The 17,620-nt window shown below is 36.2% G+C and overlaps 1 protein-coding gene across 24 annotated transcripts in view; it reads right to left on the bottom strand.

Moving 5' to 3' along the window:
* Positions 1 to 17,620, bottom strand: part of AFDN (afadin, adherens junction formation factor) — a 116,671-nt gene that overhangs the window by 57,219 nt on the left and 41,832 nt on the right. For 18 of the 24 annotated variants that reach the window (XR_005700179.2, XR_005700183.2, XR_005700184.2 and 15 more), the window contains exons 7-14: positions 15,342 to 15,453; positions 14,769 to 14,936; positions 13,335 to 13,379; positions 8,444 to 8,538; positions 7,428 to 7,690; positions 5,873 to 5,942; positions 3,657 to 3,772; positions 78 to 139 (exon numbers count right to left, since the gene is read on the bottom strand). Coding sequence is in view for 13 of the 24 variants with exons in the window: in XM_040059965.2 (XP_039915899.1) it covers positions 78 to 139; positions 3,657 to 3,772; positions 5,873 to 5,942; positions 7,428 to 7,690; positions 8,444 to 8,538; positions 13,335 to 13,379; positions 14,769 to 14,936; positions 15,342 to 15,453 (931 nt within the window). In the remaining 11 variants the exon portion in view is untranslated. The remainder of the gene's footprint in view (positions 1 to 77; positions 140 to 3,656; positions 3,773 to 5,872; positions 5,943 to 7,427; positions 7,691 to 8,443; positions 8,539 to 13,334; positions 13,380 to 14,768; positions 14,937 to 15,341; positions 15,454 to 17,620) is intronic. The other 6 variants (XR_005700185.2, XR_005700186.2, XR_005700188.2 and 3 more) reach the window with 1 other exon arrangement.

The raw sequence follows: 17,620 nt of genomic DNA, 5'->3' as shown, positions 1-17,620 counted from the left end.
TTTTCAAACTGACTGAAATACTGCAGTATTGAAGACTGCATTAACAGGTTAGTATTGTAACTTCACAATTTACTCACAGCTTTCCCTGAATTCAATACTGGCAGGCAGTATCAGTTCCGGTCCATGGGTATCCTGAGATCTAAAGAAAGATGAGAAAAATTGAAACAAATAATCCACATGGGTGACATTAATTACTGTAAGATTACGTATTTCTCCAAATACACTGGTTCCAAATATTGACACAACTTCCCAGAGAATGACCCTTTTTTACCTTCCCTCCAAAATCATTCAAGCTGTATTTGCCAGCAACACAACAGATAAAAATACAGACTTGAACTATGGGGTCTGTGATATTAATGAACACCTTCTTGTGCGCTGCACAGCAGACTGACAGGATCAGTTTGCCATCTGCCATTGACAGGATTCAAATAACAAATTATTCATGGACACATGAAAGAAATTTAATGAAGCTTTGCCTGAAACATCAGCTTGGTTACAACCAATGTACTTTGCTGCCTTTCATGCCCTCAAAACTTATGAAGACTTTGTCAACCTATCTGTCCTTTTTTCTGGTAAGGAGGGAAAGGAGGTCAAACCCAGTCCCTACCCCCACCTAGCTACTGCTACACTACATTAAGAAACAGCAATCAGAATTGTCCTCACTGAAAATGACTGCAGAGCTATTTCTTACCAGACCCCAACAGAGAAATCACAGAGTAGAAAACTGAACAGAGATTTGACTTTTCTGGTGCCCACAAAAGGTTAAGTATGTATTTCACAGAATCACAGAATATCCTCAGTTAGAAGGGACCCATCAGAATCATGGAGTCCAACTCCTGGCCCTGCACACGACGCCCCAAGAGTCACAGCATGTGCATGAGAGCATTGTCCAGCTGCTTCTTGAACTCTGTCAGGCTGGTGCTGTGACCACTGCTCTGGGGAGCCTGCTCCAGTGCCCAACCACCCTCTGAGGGAAAAACTTTTCCTAATTTCCATCCTATCATTACTGCCTTAAGCAAAGGCATTACCTTAGCTGTTCTCTGCAGTTGGGCACCTATTTTTAGGAAATGAGTAAAAGCTTAACATCTTCTGCATGCAATAACCATATGTAACACAACAGGCAGCTTTCTACTTTCCCCAACAACTTTGATAAAGAAAGAGAATGTAATATAATTGTATTAACCTCATTCTCTTGAAGATTATTAGTTATGTCACAAGGCAGAAATACAATACTGAAAGCCTTTATTCAGTTATCTCCTCTAGTAAAAATCCGCAATATAATTTTGATGGCTGATGTCAAAAGACCTAAAACTAAATTTCAGCATATTGAATCCAAAAATCTGGGGTACCTTTGGGTTTTGGTGGGGGTTGGTTTGGTTGCTTGTGTTTTTACAAACTTGCAAAACCTTAAACCAGCAGAGAACTCAGGTTATGCCACCTAGATAATGACTTCTTATGATAAGTGCTCATCAACTCCAATTTCTAGGGAGCTGAAAGTTAAGGAATAGCAGGCACAGCATAGCAGTATGTACACAAATTTCTGCCATTTCTCTTATATTTCAAACATGACAGCATGCTGTCTTTATGAAAAGCACCCAGCTGGTATGTAAATTTTAGTATTTTGTGTATTTTTATTGCTATAAATTTTAAATTAACTAATTTGTCACTACTTCCACTGCCAAAAGTGCACCATCTTCAGAGAGAACTTAATTACCTCCATAGAAAAATTACTTATACACAGCTTTATAAAACAGAACAATAGTGACAACTCCAGAGAAATTTTTAATCTTTCATTTTAGGAATGGTAATAACAGATAGAAAAATTTTAACAAACTGGCTAGTAAACTAGTGACAGATTTCAGCTGATGATTTTATTTTCCTTAGAACAAAATTATATTGATCAGTTTCAGCACAAATAGAGGAACTGGATTCCCAGTCAATCATGACACAATGTGTCATGAATGATGAGACCCGATTGCTTACAGACTTGCAAGATTGCTTACAGACTTCCGGAAATTTGCCATAAGAGGCAAATTAATATACAGAGTATTCTTTAAAAATCATTAATTTAATTTTATCTGTAAATCAGTTATCTAGGAACTGATGCAGTAATCAATTATTACAGGGAATGCATCTGAGAAAGAGCACATGATAGAAGTGTTGTATTTAGATAAATAATATACAATGCATACTACAGACATGTAAGATATACACAGAAATAAAATATCAGTGTCAGGACTGGTGATGATGATCTCTGAGGTTGTAGCTATCACAAATTTAAGTGCAATCTACATGCCTCTAAAAATATTTTCTGCACACAGGAGCCATGGTGAAAAAGCCTTTGTAAAAACTAGCAATGAGTACTCTCTTTAGAAGGAATTTAAGAAGTTAAAAACCCCCAACAAAATGAAGCCAAGATACAGCTCACAGATGGCTCTGTGTTTTTGAAATACAGAATTACAGCACAAGATAATACTCTTCATAGAAATTTAATATACTTCATACACACACAGAGGCACAAATCAAGAAATAATAACAGAAGCCTCAAGAACTTCTGACAGGCTATAAAAAGTTCAGAAAGAAGCTTCATGCACCTTTTATGAGGAAAATCACAATTAAAATACTAGTAATTCAATAAGGAGTTGAATCTTCACAACCTTAATAAAATTCTAAAAAAGAATCTGAAGATGACCAGGCAGTCTAACAAGACAGTGCAGAGTAGAACTGAGTTGTATTCTAGTCTAACTTCACTGAAAGTATTTAAAAGATAACCCTGCTATAGAACACTTGAACATTCAAGTTCAAGTGGAAGCATAAATTTCTGCCCTTTTTTGGTTGCGTTTTTTCCTGCCACTCACATGTCAGAACCCTCTTTTCTGTCTAGTGAATAATATATCAATTTAAAGGTACAAAAAGCTTCATACCGCAAGCTTTACAATTCGGATCATCGCACATTTTAACCCCGCAGCACATTTACCTTACCTTTCATCCATTTATCATAGCTGTTCATCTAAATTTCAAAGCTGATTTATGTAGACAGCAATACAATCCTGTATTTTTTGAAGGATTTGTAAAAATATTTTATTCACATTCTCACTGATTTGCTGAGGTGTGATAGGAGACTCTAGAGATCATCTGATCCAACTTGCCTGTTCAAAACAGGGTCAACAAGAGCAAGTTGCTCACTACCCTGTCCAGTCAGTTTCTAAGTATCCTCAAGGACAGAGACTCCACACCTGCTGACAACAGCACAGCAGACATACCAATGACCTGGTTATTTCACTCTCCAGAGTAAATCACATCATCTTGCCACTGACAAAGGAAAATTTTAAATAATTGTACTTTTCATTTCATGACATGCCTAACCACAAATCAACAATGATGTGACATGACTACCAGCCTGACTTTCCAAAAAGAGAACCACAACTAACAGAATACTGAAGCAAAGGATTTGTTTTTGGGTTTTTTTAAGTAATGTGAAATTTTTTGCTTTGTTTGTTAATCCTGGGGTTTATTTGGAGAGAGATCTCAAAGGAAATCTCATTCTCCTTACGGAAAAGCAGATGATTTAAAACATTTTAACGCAGCACTTGACCTGCTGGAAAAACAAATCAATTTTTTCGATTCTGAAAAGTAATGGATCCCACGTTTCCTACCTGCTGTCCTGTCTGCGGTAATCCTGCTGGTCTATTCTAATCATTGGCTTCACCATTCCTCGCTCGGCTGTGCTGGATGCGGACGATGCCCTGTCACCGTCCAGCCTGCTGGTGCTCTAATGCAGAACAGAGGGACAGGTGCTTAGCATGCAAGCAGTGCAGGAGACAGTTTTTGTGCCTAGCACCACTAAAATGAAGCTGAGGTCTGAGGCTTGAAAAGAGATGGGGAAACAGAAGAAGGGAGAACGGCACAGAGAGCGACAGCTCAGCAGGCGCTTTTGCCACAGTGAAGCACTGAAGAGCCTGCTTCCAACTCAACAGCTAGCAGCGGCCAGCTAGGAGCAGCTCTTTGTTAATGCACTGCTAGAATTTATAATGTAGCTTTCAAACATCTTTCATCAGAAGCTGCATAGCTATCAATACAAAGTAAGAATGAGCTGGGAATCAAAACTTAAGGTAGAGACAAAGTTAAATGGATTTACAAATTCAAAACTGGTCATACTCCCCCACTCTGCTTCTGCAATAGTTCCAAGTGTTTGCACTACTGACACAGTTTATCCTGATCTTAAGGAAAGTCTGATCTGGCAGGCATTACAAAATTTCCAAGACAAGAAGGGACAATTCTAACTGTGTTATTTTTTTATGTACCGTTTAATTTTTTTTTCTTTTTGTGTCTCGTGCTCCTTATTAGGACACTTTTAATTTATGATTTCTGCTTCAAACTCTATCAGGAATGGGACAAATATGCTGCTTTAAGCAGCAAAATAAATAGCAATCTTTTTCAGCATAAAGAATACAAAACAAGACATCAGTAAAATAGAAAGTGTTTCAACATTTCATAAGAAGTTTCTAGAACTAAATAATTTGCTCCACAAAGGAAAACCTGCCAACAAGCGCATCTCAAAGCGAGAGTTTGAACTAAATCACTTTTCACCAGCACATCTCAGAGAACTTTCATTAAACTTACTGTTACCCCTTTTCCAAACAGAAAAGCAAACTTAGAAGAGAGCAAATGTTAGAGAATGAGTGATTTGTCAGTGCTTTAACAAGATGTACATGGTCTCAAATAGTGTAATTAAAAAAGAAACTAAACTTTCCCATTAATCCCTAAGTCCATTAAAAGTATTTTTCTAAGGACTGAATAGGATTTGAAGTATGCTATATAATAAAGCCAGAAACTCTTATTATGAGAAATTTTAAGCCATTTTATTAGTTTACAAAGTTTCTGTTCTTCCTTCTAAAATATCACTATAATTGCTATCAGAAGTAGGTAAAGAACACATATAAGATTAAAGAAAGCACTATACAATGCTATAGAGAAGCTGAATCAAAAGCCTGTGGTAAGAAAACAAATAAGACTAAAATACATTCAAAAGCTATCAGAGTTATTAATACCTACGCTGCTGCATTAATATCACTAAATATTTACAAGTTTTGTAATACTAGAAATCAAACACAGAAGGGAATGCAGTTCTGAGAAGATTATTCCATTTCATACTGCTGAGATAATTCATTCTCTCATTTCATCTGAGGCATGCGATCATAGCAAGTAAGGCATTAACCACTGTGTCATTTACTCTACTTGTCTGCTCTTGGAAAATGCAATTCTGACACAAAATCTATTAGCAGAGAGTGCAGAAAGAAAGCAAGAAAATATTATCACCTCATAAAATGTTTATAATTATGACTGCAAAGACAGTTTGTTTAGTCAATGTGTGTACAGGAGCTCTACTGAAGTCTAAAGTCACATCCATTAAATTTTAAAAGCCTAGTTAAATTAAAATTGAACACCCTTTCACATTTTATATAAAACATTTATTTACCCCAATCACAAATGACAACAGCCATATGCTACACACACGAGGTAACAATGTACCTGCTCTAACAAGAATCTCTACCTGCACGTAATCTGTTTTCCATAAGTCAATTTGGGGAGAAACTACTTCAGGTTTGGAGAGTTTCCCTTTCTAAAAAACGTTACTCTTCTTGACATTAAATGCATGCCCAATGCCAATACAAATATAAACAAAAGGGTTTAGGGAAAAAAATCCCAAATCTAAAATAACAATGCATATAAAATCTAAGCCTATCCACAAGGAAAAAGAGCTGGGGAGACTGATAAATTGGCCACACCACCCCAAATACTACTGATGCGGTAATTTTGATTTAACTTACACATGCTCTTATTTATTGCTAACTTAGCCATAATACAATACCTTGCTTGCTGGTAATGCTGTTCCACTGTGAATATCTCCCTCCAGATCAAATGTGGTTTCCTGGACAGCTCTAGAAGCAAGATAACATTTCCAGTATGTTTTAGAAATGAAACATTTAACAAACAAGGAACAGAGTAACTTAAATTAGTAAACTAAAATTCAAGGGTTATACCATGTATCCAGTTTGGTTTTTTTTTTAATACTGTATTAGTTCTTCATATTAATAAAGCTGAAAAATATTTATACAGGTAATTTCATTTGCAAAAACATTCTTAGCTAATTTCTGTCCAGTCAAGTAAGACAATATAAATACACATAAACACAATACACATAAAACATGGTCACTGCATTGCATTCACAACAGTAGACTAGCTACAATTTTTTACTCAGTTCTTTAGTATTAAATATACAACATAATGTAAATAATTAATAAATCATAGTAATGCATAATACTATCTCCTCATTCTGTAGATTTTAAAAAAATATTTGATTGTTCAAGCTGCCCCAGCTCTTTGCCATAGATTTTATTGTCCAGATAAAGCTCTGCAGTAATACAGTGCTTTCCAGTTGACTGTAAATCTGCAGGAGCACTTATTTATTGATCTGCAGGCTAAATGCAGAATGAACTCAAGATTTAAGCAAGAATATTATATGACAGCTACATGGCTGGAGGTCTTCCTGCAGACAGGGCCTACAAAAAGCAGAGTGTTATTCCGTCAGAAAACACAGTGAAGGAAAAAAAATTGTTAAAGCATACATCTATATTAACTCAGCAGACAAACTTCTTTTCCTGGGTATCTTTCACTCATCTCCAAGCCAATTTGTTACTTTTCTAAATGGTATTACACAATAATGTCTATACTAACAATAGTAGCCTTGTTTGGACCCAGAGAAGATGGAAAATAAGATGTTTTTTATCCCTGCTATATAAACTGATTTTAAGATTGTTTCTTCTGAACATTTCTATAGCTATTGAACTAAACACCTGAACCCCTATGATCAGTATTTTTATTATGCACCTATCAAAAATATGAATGAGAAACAACAGGGTGGACTTCTGGACTGTCAGTCCTTGCAACACAGAAACAAGTGGGTAAGTAATCACACTATAAAATGTGGATGTTATATTGAGACATATAGCAACCCTGTCTTAACAGTCTCATTTCATGATTACTTCATTTCCAAATCCTTTTAGTGGAATTTTGAAAGTTATTATCTGAGGAAAAAAAACAAAAATCAGACTGTCTGAAAACATTCAGCAACTTCTTGACTTTTCCTGGAGCTCGGATGTACTGTGAAATACATTAAAATAAGGCATTATCGTTTTTCATACAGAAGTGAGCATGAGGAAAACTTGTTTGAACACTTCATAATGAAAAAGACACTTGCTAATCCTACATAAAATCACAAGGTGGAGCTCAAGTATTAAAATTATATTCTTAACACTTAAAAGAGTTCACACACTAGTCCCTGGCCATTTATAATGCTCTCATTCTGTATTTTTTCCCAAGGTACCCCTTCTTACCTTAGTAGGATGAAAATATATGTTACTCACCCAGTTTTGTGTCTCGGACCTTTGACCATGAGACTTGCATCAGTAGATCTTTTGGAAATAATATGGTCCTGAGTAGGATCCACAAACTTAAATACATGAGAAGACCCAAACTGAACCTTCATTCCACTTTGCAGCATGGTGGTTTCTGAAATACGCTGACCTTCCACATAGGTTTCAGCATCGATGCTTCTCGGGGTGACAGTAACAACTCCATCCATATTAGTGAGGTCACAGTGATGAGGTTGAATTCCTGGACCAAATAACTGGGAATAAAATTAATTAACATAGAATAAATTAAATTATACTGTAGCAGAATTTTTTTTTAAAAAAAAAAAGACTAAGATGTAGCTTCCCCTATTTACAGACTAGCTATTTAACTTTGATTAGGAATTTACAGAGATGAGTAGTACTAAAATTAGTGTGTTTCACTTCATTTTTCAATGCAACAAGAATAATAAAACACACATTTAACTACCATGTGCAGCAGACATCACTTATTGAAAAATTTTACATTGTTTTGGTCATATACTGTTTTCTTCCACTTGCTGTTTTTAAGAAATCTCACAATACAATTGTAAATCAACTAAATGCATTGACATAGACTCAGAGTACTGTAAGAGATTCCGTGGCATGAACTTCACACAAATATGCTTGGTTTTTACCCTTAAAAAAATCCTACCTCAACGGGATTAAGACTAGGACTTGAAAGCCATTAAGCAATTACAATAACAATGATATGCACTATTTGATTCAGTTACGAAAAAGAAAAACCCATTTTAAATAATAAACCCCTTAAATACTTAAAACTTGTCTTAAAATAATAAAACCTTTCTCTTAAATCAAGAGTGGAAGTAAATGAAAACAGATAGTTATGACCATTAATACAAAATTTCAGCAGTATTTTACCCTTCAAGCTCTGAAGGGTGTTTATAGCATATCTTATTAGATTCCACAACGACGCATAACACACCAGAGATCAGATCAGTACTGTAATATGAATCTGCTTTTTTTCATACCTGAATGGAATTGTCATCAAATTTTTCAGTTCCGACTTCAGTGACACTTAATTGTAGACGATAGAGCTTTGGCTTGTCTCTGGAGTCAGAACCATCTGTACAGCAAGCAACAAATATTAATTTACAAGTTAATAAAGTTCATATAATAACACAGTATTTCTACATTTACTGCAACTTAGTTCAGAATAGCAATGTTCACAAATAAAGAAAACCTGAGTGACATTCTTTCAAGATTGCTGGGAACTTGGTTGTTCCTAATAATGTTAAGAACCCTGAAAGCAGAGAAAGCCTATCTAGAGCAGAGGTTTACTACAAATGCAAAGAATAACAAGATCAAGAGCTCCTATTCTCAACATACCATGAAAAAACTTTTCTATTTCCTTAGTAGTTTAAGCAATACAACAGTTTTTGTAAATCTCTTTATGGGTATATGGGTATACCAGTAGGGATTTAGAAGATAAAGAAAATAAAACACCTGCAGATTTCCACATTAATAGTATGTACTGACCTAACTAAAGTACACATTATCAGCAATATCTGCTGTCAAGTGACCCACATATGAAACTGTTTCTAATTCATCAGATACTGAACTACAGCAATATTAAAGACAATCCTACAAAATGTTCCCCTATGATAGCTTTAGTCTTAATATACAGGACTTTAGCACTTCTGGCCTTATCTTTATAGCTCCATCAACCTGTATTTTCACCTCACAGAAAACAGGTAAAAAATAAAGTCTAACTTCCTACTCCCCTCAGAAATGCATACTCTTGAAATAGAGAAAAATTTCAAAAGATCCACTAGATATACAAAGTGTACACAAATTAGCTGGTGCCTTCAGAGGCTAACACAAATGGGTTTTGGCACACATATAAATCCTCCTTACTTCTCAGAAAATCCTACAACTTTAAATATGAGCAGAAACTGAAGTAATACTGTCATTTCTAACTTCTCTCCAATCTCTTCTCCAAAGCAAAGTTGTAAAAATAGAGGCTGCAAGACAAAGAATGTCTTACCTGTGGAAATCAACAATGATTTCAAGTCATCTCCAAAAAAGCATTAGAGAATATTATTAAAGCCATGGCACATACAGCGATACTGTCTGCAAGTAGGCTACTAGTCATCTTCAAATTTTTAGGTGAAAGTCAATATAAACAGAAGCTCCTTAAATCTACTTGTAAACCCCCAGAATCTGTTTATTAAAATCAGAATGCAAACCACTTAACCATAAAATGATAGTTATTAATAAGCTTCTCCTGGAGCTGTTGGGATGTTATTGGGACGTAAAGATACCAGGAACAGTTAGTCCATATACTGGTACTGTAAATACTGAAGTTAAGTGCTGGTTCTATAGTAATATGCAGTTACTGAACGAGGAAACACTATTGTAACATTAGTATGTCATCTATCACAAAAGAAGCATTAATCATAAGACCACTCATCCCTCTCAACATCTTCCAGCTATAGGAATAAATCTTTTATGAAACCTCTGTATTTGAGCCTAGAAAGGCATACATTTAATGTCATGGTAACCCAGAAAAGATAATGCTAGAACAGTGTCTTCAGCAATTTGAACTGTATGCAATTTTAAATACTTAACAATGCTAATCAGAAATTATATGGCAGCATCTTCAGTATCACTAAATGCTGATATGTAATAGATTACTGAATGCATCTGGCTGCTTACACCAAATTTCATTAATTTTTATTATGTCTCCCCACAACTTACACATCAAAACCTAAAGTAGCTCCTTCATTTGTTTATTAATCCAAACATCAAGTATTTCCTCCTCCTATCCACATCCTAGTTTGGTAAAACTGGCACCCACATGTGTGAGCTTTCAAGCAACAGTTACTCAAGAAATGTATATTAATATCAATGTTTCTGCTGATGCAAATTAAGACCTTTGTTTCTCTGCAGTGTCTACAGTTTTCCTTGAAAACACCTTGTATTAAAACCAAATTTTTTCTTCCACAAAAAGGAGAAAATTTAAAGGAGTTACTCAAAGTTATTTGGGCTATTTGTTATGCTCTGTCAGTAATAAAAGCCAATTTCTACAGTAAAAGATATCTTAATCTTGAAGATAATTACTACAAATCCTAAGAATGATGAAAGGCCTTTTTGTTCTAGGGGAAGGATGCAGGAGGGAAGGATGGTTGTGTTATACCACGGTGTCATGTGTACTTCCTGGTTTTCAACAGCTGGAACCTGACCTAAATGGTATTTGGAATGTATCCCTTATAACTCACTGCAGCAGGATACAAATTCTGCTACACCTATGGGAAAGGCACTACTCCCCAGGCCATGACAGTCCATCAAGGCTGATCATAGCAAAGGATGCAATACAATAAATTTCATTACTTGGTTTATGCACTTAAGAGTCACCATTCACACTTCAAATAGTAATGTTGTAACAAAACCTGTAGTGAACAGAACTGAATAGCCACTGTAAGGACAGTGGTTTGTAACACAAACATGTAATTTTTAAACAATAGAAAAAAAAATAAGACAGGCCTCCCTTCATGGATATGTATTTTAAATGTGTTACTCCACCACTAAAAGGTGAATCCTGTATCACTTTGAAATTATAACTTCAACTGATTTCACTAGTCCAATGCTCAAAACAATTCTGGGAAATAGTACTGACTTTGCACCAGACCAAACCAAATGATGAAGATCAGCTCATAAAAACAAGTAAGCCTAAAGTTGAACAAAAATGGTCACACAACCAACTTTACCTATTGAGTTTAAACCAGTTAAGTCTGCACTTGAAAAGCATATTTCCCGTACAAATTCCTAGCTACTAAGGGTTTAAACATTAATAAGCTTAGGAGATGGTTGGGCAGATCTGAAATACCATGTCAAATTCAGGGGATAATTCTACTATTAAATTTCAGACAAAATGTGCACTTCCAGCAGAAGGAGCCAACAGTAAACTTTTTTTAGTTGTAACAGACAAGAAAGCTCTTTCAAACTCATGTGCAAAAGTGTTACACATGCCATTCTGCAGTTCTGTTCTCAGAAAGAAGGTTGGCCAGGAAAAACACTCTGGCCAAGGCTTTCCACTTCTCCAACCTTCCGCAATTCCTCTTTCCAAGTTGTTATACCTCCATGTCTTCCACATCTCCCACTGCTATCTGTTCTACAGTTCAAAGATGCTCTTTTTTGTGATGAAGTAATGAAAAAAGCCTTATGGATTTGCTTTTATTTTTTATTTATGTTTTGTAATTTTAATTTCAGGCTTGCAGGATCTGAGGCTCACATCTGAAAGATGGAAGTTTGCCATTTTTCTCAGCCTTTAAATATTATGATTGTACAACTGAAGTTATTAACATCCCTGAACTCACCAAAAGCACAGTCACAGATAATACACACGGAATCAGCTAGTCAAAGTGCTGCTGAACGTCACTTCTGTCTACCCAGTCTATTTCTATTGCTATCAGATTCACCTCAGTTTACTGTTTCATTTGCATGACTTGGATACAGAGACAATTGCTGACTGCCACATGGACAGCCACAAGCTACTGACGGGCATCCTCCACCATATAGAATCTAATCTCCAGTCAATGAAACAGTTGTACAAACAGCAACATCAGCTGCTGTGGAGAAGTGGAAAAACTGGATACACATCACTAGCAAACTTACTGAATTTATGCAATTGCACAGGGCATGAAAGTGAGTCTGTTGGGTTCTTCTGCAAAAACATAAACAGCCTCTGTTTTGACAGAAGACATTTCGAGTTATTTCTACAATAAATACAAGTACCCTAAAGTGCTTTGTTTTCCAAAGACACGGTCTGACTCTAGAGTATGAAGGCCTCTTTTCACACACTGAGATAAAGATTTTAAAAACTAATTTTTTTTCTCAGTGACATGCAACCAAAATTCAGTCTTCCTAGTTAATAGTCAAGTGTTCCTGCAGAGTCCACCCACGATTTTTAGTTCAGCCCACTCTATGAAAGCTTTCTGCTCTCTGGAATAACAATGTTAACAAAATGGAAGTCTGAATTAAATTTGCATAATTGAGCACAGGACCCAAGTTTGAATACAGTTCTTCAAACCCCAGTATTCCACTCCACATCCTTAAAGGAAAGGGTGAGGAACACCAACTACCGTATTTAGTTCTTCTGTAACAGGTTAGAAAATGAAGTGAGGAAACAGGAAAAAAAAAGTAAGAAAAGAAAAAATATATTTTGGTAGACATTTCACAATGAAAAGAAAATGGCTTCGTATTCTTCTTTATTTGTTCAAACCAGAACACATCTACACATTACTCTAAACTCTAAGGAGAATTAAAGATCCATAATGATTTGTACATTAGGCTATCAATTTCAAACACTACCAAAAAAACAGTCTCTACTGTCTAAACTGCTAAATCTTTGACATCACCAGGCAGCAGAAATACCAAAGGATGCTATGGAACACAACAGAGTAGAAAGTGAGGTCATTTTCCCAGGGGTCCAAACACTGTTTCAGATAAAAATCATCACAGATTTCATCCACTGCATCAACACAGTCAAATACTGAAAAGGACAGTTAAGTTCCATGCCATTTACCATTTTAACTATGAATTCTGCAAGCAAATGGATCAAAGAACTTTCAGTTCTACTACAACACCGCTCGTAAACCACCCTCTGAAATTTAGCTGTTAACTGTAGCTGGAAAGTTGCACGCTCTGACTAACAGCATGTTCATGACCTATTTGATGTTTGTTCACAGATTAAGTAATTATATGGCAGCTGACAAAACAGATAACTACTTCACAGAACCAGTCCCTTGGGAAAAAACACTTAAATAAGATAGTCCTTCATTTGGCATAAAGAAACACAAGATTTATAGTCGGAGAAGTTTTTAGTGACTAATGAGAGAACAGTATCAAATACAGTGTTACCTTCGTAAGCGTGATAGTTGTAGTAGGCAAAGTGATTCCTTCTCCCTGGGGTTAGAAACACATGCAGAGGACCCAGGTGAAGGCAGCACCAGCAGGACAGATACCATGCAGAACATGCGGAGGAGGGCAAGAAAAGAAAAGACAGGAAAGGGTGAAACCGTAGCCAGACAACACCTATTCAATTTATAAGGATGAAGTTCATTAAACTCTTTCAGTTTCAGAAACTGTGTAGAATACAAAGACATCAGTACTGCAAAGCTACTGAATGACACAATCCTTATTGTTTAGAGAAGCGACAACAAGCTGTTAGAAGAAAAGCACAAACAGGTCAGTCCCACGGGCAATGTGTGAAGCGCAGCACACAGCACTGACATCTGCGGCACTACAGACTGGGTTTACTCTCTCTGCTATAATGGGCGTCTCACACCACTGCCCGAGTACAGCATCTTAATGATAAAGCACCAAATCCCACAAAGAGTAAGAGAACAAGAAAAGAAATCAACAGTACTATTAAAAGAAGCCAAAATATTAATACGCAAACAAACCTTAACCTGTAAAACATGACAGTACCTTTCATATATTCTGTGTACTGATAATTTCATCTGGATTTAAAACAAACAAAAAACCCACCATGGTATTTGACCATAAATTTAACCTTTTTTTTCAGTTCTGATCCAGCAAAGGTTTCAGCACCAATTTCCAATCTTGCTACCCAAAAGGTACACAACCAGACTTCAAACGGTAACATTTACTTGAACACCCGAGAGTACTCAAGTTACACTTAATAGGAAAAAGAGCTGTATATAACTCAATCACCGAAAATGAAAGTCCATATCCAAATCTATATATGAGGATGACAGAAATTAAGAGCATAAGCTGTGTATTAGCCGTTTTATCAGTAGTTCTGTTATACACAGTCAATCCACCCTGGCTGTTCCTAGATCATAAAATTAATTGCAAATTACCACGAAGCCCAGAGAGTTCTAATCTTGCCAAAATAAAACTCAGCCTTGCTAGTGATTTGAAAGTTCCATATTGGCTGAAAAATGTTTAACATCTACGTTTGATTTAAAAATTCATGTTCTTGTCCTGTTAAAAAATGTGATTTTCCATGTAAGGCACTGTCAAACACCAGGCATGCTACAGTGTACTTGTGAATGTAAAGCAAATCAGATTTAAGCTTAGTAAATAATTTCTCCCCCTTTTTTCACTCTGAACATTTGCTGCTAAGATTTTGAAATTACAACAACATGCATCTCTACGTTTAGAATTGTTACCTCCAATTCAGAATCTGACATCAGAAGAACAACTCATGTGGCACAGACTTCCTGCCACACAGAGTTCCTTGTGCCTACAAGGAATGTCTTATTTTTTAAAAATCCAAATGTCTATATAATAATGTAATTCAACTTATTAGATAACCAGAATTCTTACCTGGGCTTAATTCTACCAGGTACGGTAGCTTCTCAGGAGGAAGGCACGAGCCATAGGCAGACCCATCAACTCTTTCCTTCCCCTTTAATGGCTTTCCATCAGTTATCTTCCTGGTTTTCTTTGGGACATAATCAGGAGGCCGCCTTTTCAACTGAAAGACCAGTATTCCTAAAACACAGTATTATACATCCTTTGAGTCACACTACCAGTGAATAAGCACACAACTAACATCTATTAATCTGCAAGTGTCCCAAAGGATTACTTTCAGTTTACTAAGCTCCTGTCACTTTAGGATAGTTTTAACTTAAAAATAACTATACTCAGATTAAAAGCATACTTCAGTATAGTCAATAATTTAGAAACTTTAGGATAAAAGGCAAAACCTTTCTACTACCTAATGAGGTAACACTACAATGAGTGTGTAATGAAACAGTAAATAACACTAATACTCCCTAGTATTTTAAGTACACAAAACACACTAAAATATATGTTAGAATCTCTTCCTTTACAGGGTTTCCACAACATGGCTCACAACCCAAGGAACAAAAATATCTTAAAGGTTTTTGGACATACCTTTATCGCTAGGCCACTCCCTGAATATCTGCAGTGGACACTCATCATCATCAAGAATAGTTTCTTTAGCACCTTTATCATCAGAGTGCTGAGCACCAGGAGGCAGCATGACCTAAAAAAGAATTATCAGTTTTCAGAGCTGTTAAGTGGACAATTAGAACATTCAGGGGTATATTCTCCAATAATTTTTTTGCATGTGCTGTATATAACAAGAGATAAGGCCAAAGCTTTCAGTAACTTGGAATGTATTTTATTTTCCAAGATTTTCTAACATTCCTTTCTCGCTTCTTGCTACAGTTAAATCTCACTTCCCAGAACACCAAATAAGTCTAAAAAGCAAAGAAAAATGCAAGTTACACTTAAAGTAGGCAATATCTTCTTTCAGTAAAAAAAAAAAAAATCCAATTACTCATCAGCTAAGACAAAAAAAGAAAAAAAAAAATCTATGGAGATGATAGTCCAGAAACAGAACTGAACTTTCCATTATGATTTCACACACTGGAATCAACCTTTCATTTTGCTAATGCCATTCTGCTGACATAACATATAATATCTCTCTCTCTCTCTCTCTCTTTAGAAAAGACCCAACAAACTGGCAAAGACTATGTCACACCTGCTGTATCCTAGTCCTACCCAAAATTCACCTCACCTACACAAGGAACTAAGGGCACAACTGGAGCATTTCACATAACTGCTTCATGCTGGCTAGCTCTAAGGAACAAACAAAACCAAGTATACTTCTAGAACAGAACTACAGACTGTTCCTACCTTTTACAGCTATCCTTACAAGGCAGAAGAAGGGGGAAACCTTGATTCATGAAATATGATCTTAGAGGAGATACAGCCTGTAATTTCATGCATTACTGCTCCCCACATAGATCAAGAACAAGTAACAATGACAGGCAGTATTACAGTTACTGAAGACAGATCTTTCAAAGCCGAATCAAAAAATAAAATATATTGTACTCCCACATCTGTAATCCTAACAATGTTATTTAAATTCAAAGACAGTTCTATTTTAAACAAACTACTCCAAATTATTCCTATCTCTGAGCTATGACCAAGGTAAGACCTCCAGAAGGGATGCAGCCATTGGCTACAGCACCCTACTACAACTGCAGCCCTCTAGAGACTTTTCACTCTCATTTGTTCCCTCCTTTCCAGACCCATTTCTGTGTTAACCGAGTTCAAGTTAACCAAGTTCTCACAGATCCACCTCAAACATCCTTTCATCTTCTTCCAAGCAGGAAACAACTACATTTAAGATCAAAAGTATGTAATCCCTAAACAATTTTCTATGCAAAACTTGGCTAAACATAGGACTAATTAAATTATCTTTAATTAGATTATCAAATAGACAAGATATTATAAAAGGAGGAAAACATTAAAATGTATAAACCAGAGGGAAACAAACTCATCTACACTCAAATCCTACCTTGCCAAACTATTTTGCATCTCAGATTTTAAAATCAATGACATATACAGGATAATTAGGGTAATACTGCATTTCAAGCTATGTTCAACAAGCAACATTCTTAAAATTCCAAAGGCCTTAAGACGGAAGGTAGATAGCTACAAAGCACAAAATACACCAGGACTTGACCAATACTGGACTGGGAAGGAAACCAACGAAAAAACAGATGCAGTGAAGCCAGAGGAACAGGTGTGTTCCAGATGCAGGGGTGCGAGTTGAACCTGATACCGCTTCTACCATGGAACTTGGATAAGCATCCATACTTAGTGTTGGGTTTAAGGGCAGCAGTGGTGAACTAGACAAGCTTGAGAACAAGGGGTTACAAAAGCACTGCCCCCCTCATTCCCCCAGTCAGCTGCCATTCCCCTCCTCTCTCAGGAAGCATGAGCTGGTAACTCAGACATCCCTAACTTTAAAAAGGTCTGTGACCTAACCTGTAGAAAGATACAGAACACCAGCTGTCTGAGCTGCGGGCCAGGAGGTTTCTAATTGTTATGATGCCATTTTAGGAAACACCTCTGCTTTAGCGGAACGCTGCCTCAGTGCCATCCACAAAACTGAAATTCCTACATTTTAGAATAATAGAAAAGCATAAGAATAAGACTGTATAATGATTGGGGTTTGGCTTTGCGTAGATATTTGCTTGAATTTTTCAAAACAGATGCACTTAAATACGCTTTTGTGAATTTTCATCTAAACAGACTGCTGATATCAAGCACAGACATTTCCCTGATTTCTCTCACAGTACCGGAAATAGAGACGGGTCAAACCAGCCTAATATCATAAGCTTTGGATACAGTCTATA

The sequence above is a fragment of the Hirundo rustica genome, chromosome 3 (genome assembly GCF_015227805.2).
Source record: "Hirundo rustica isolate bHirRus1 chromosome 3, bHirRus1.pri.v3, whole genome shotgun sequence".
NCBI lineage: Eukaryota > Metazoa > Chordata > Aves > Passeriformes > Hirundinidae > Hirundo > Hirundo rustica.
This window is presented reverse-complemented; position numbering and strand designations above follow the sequence as displayed.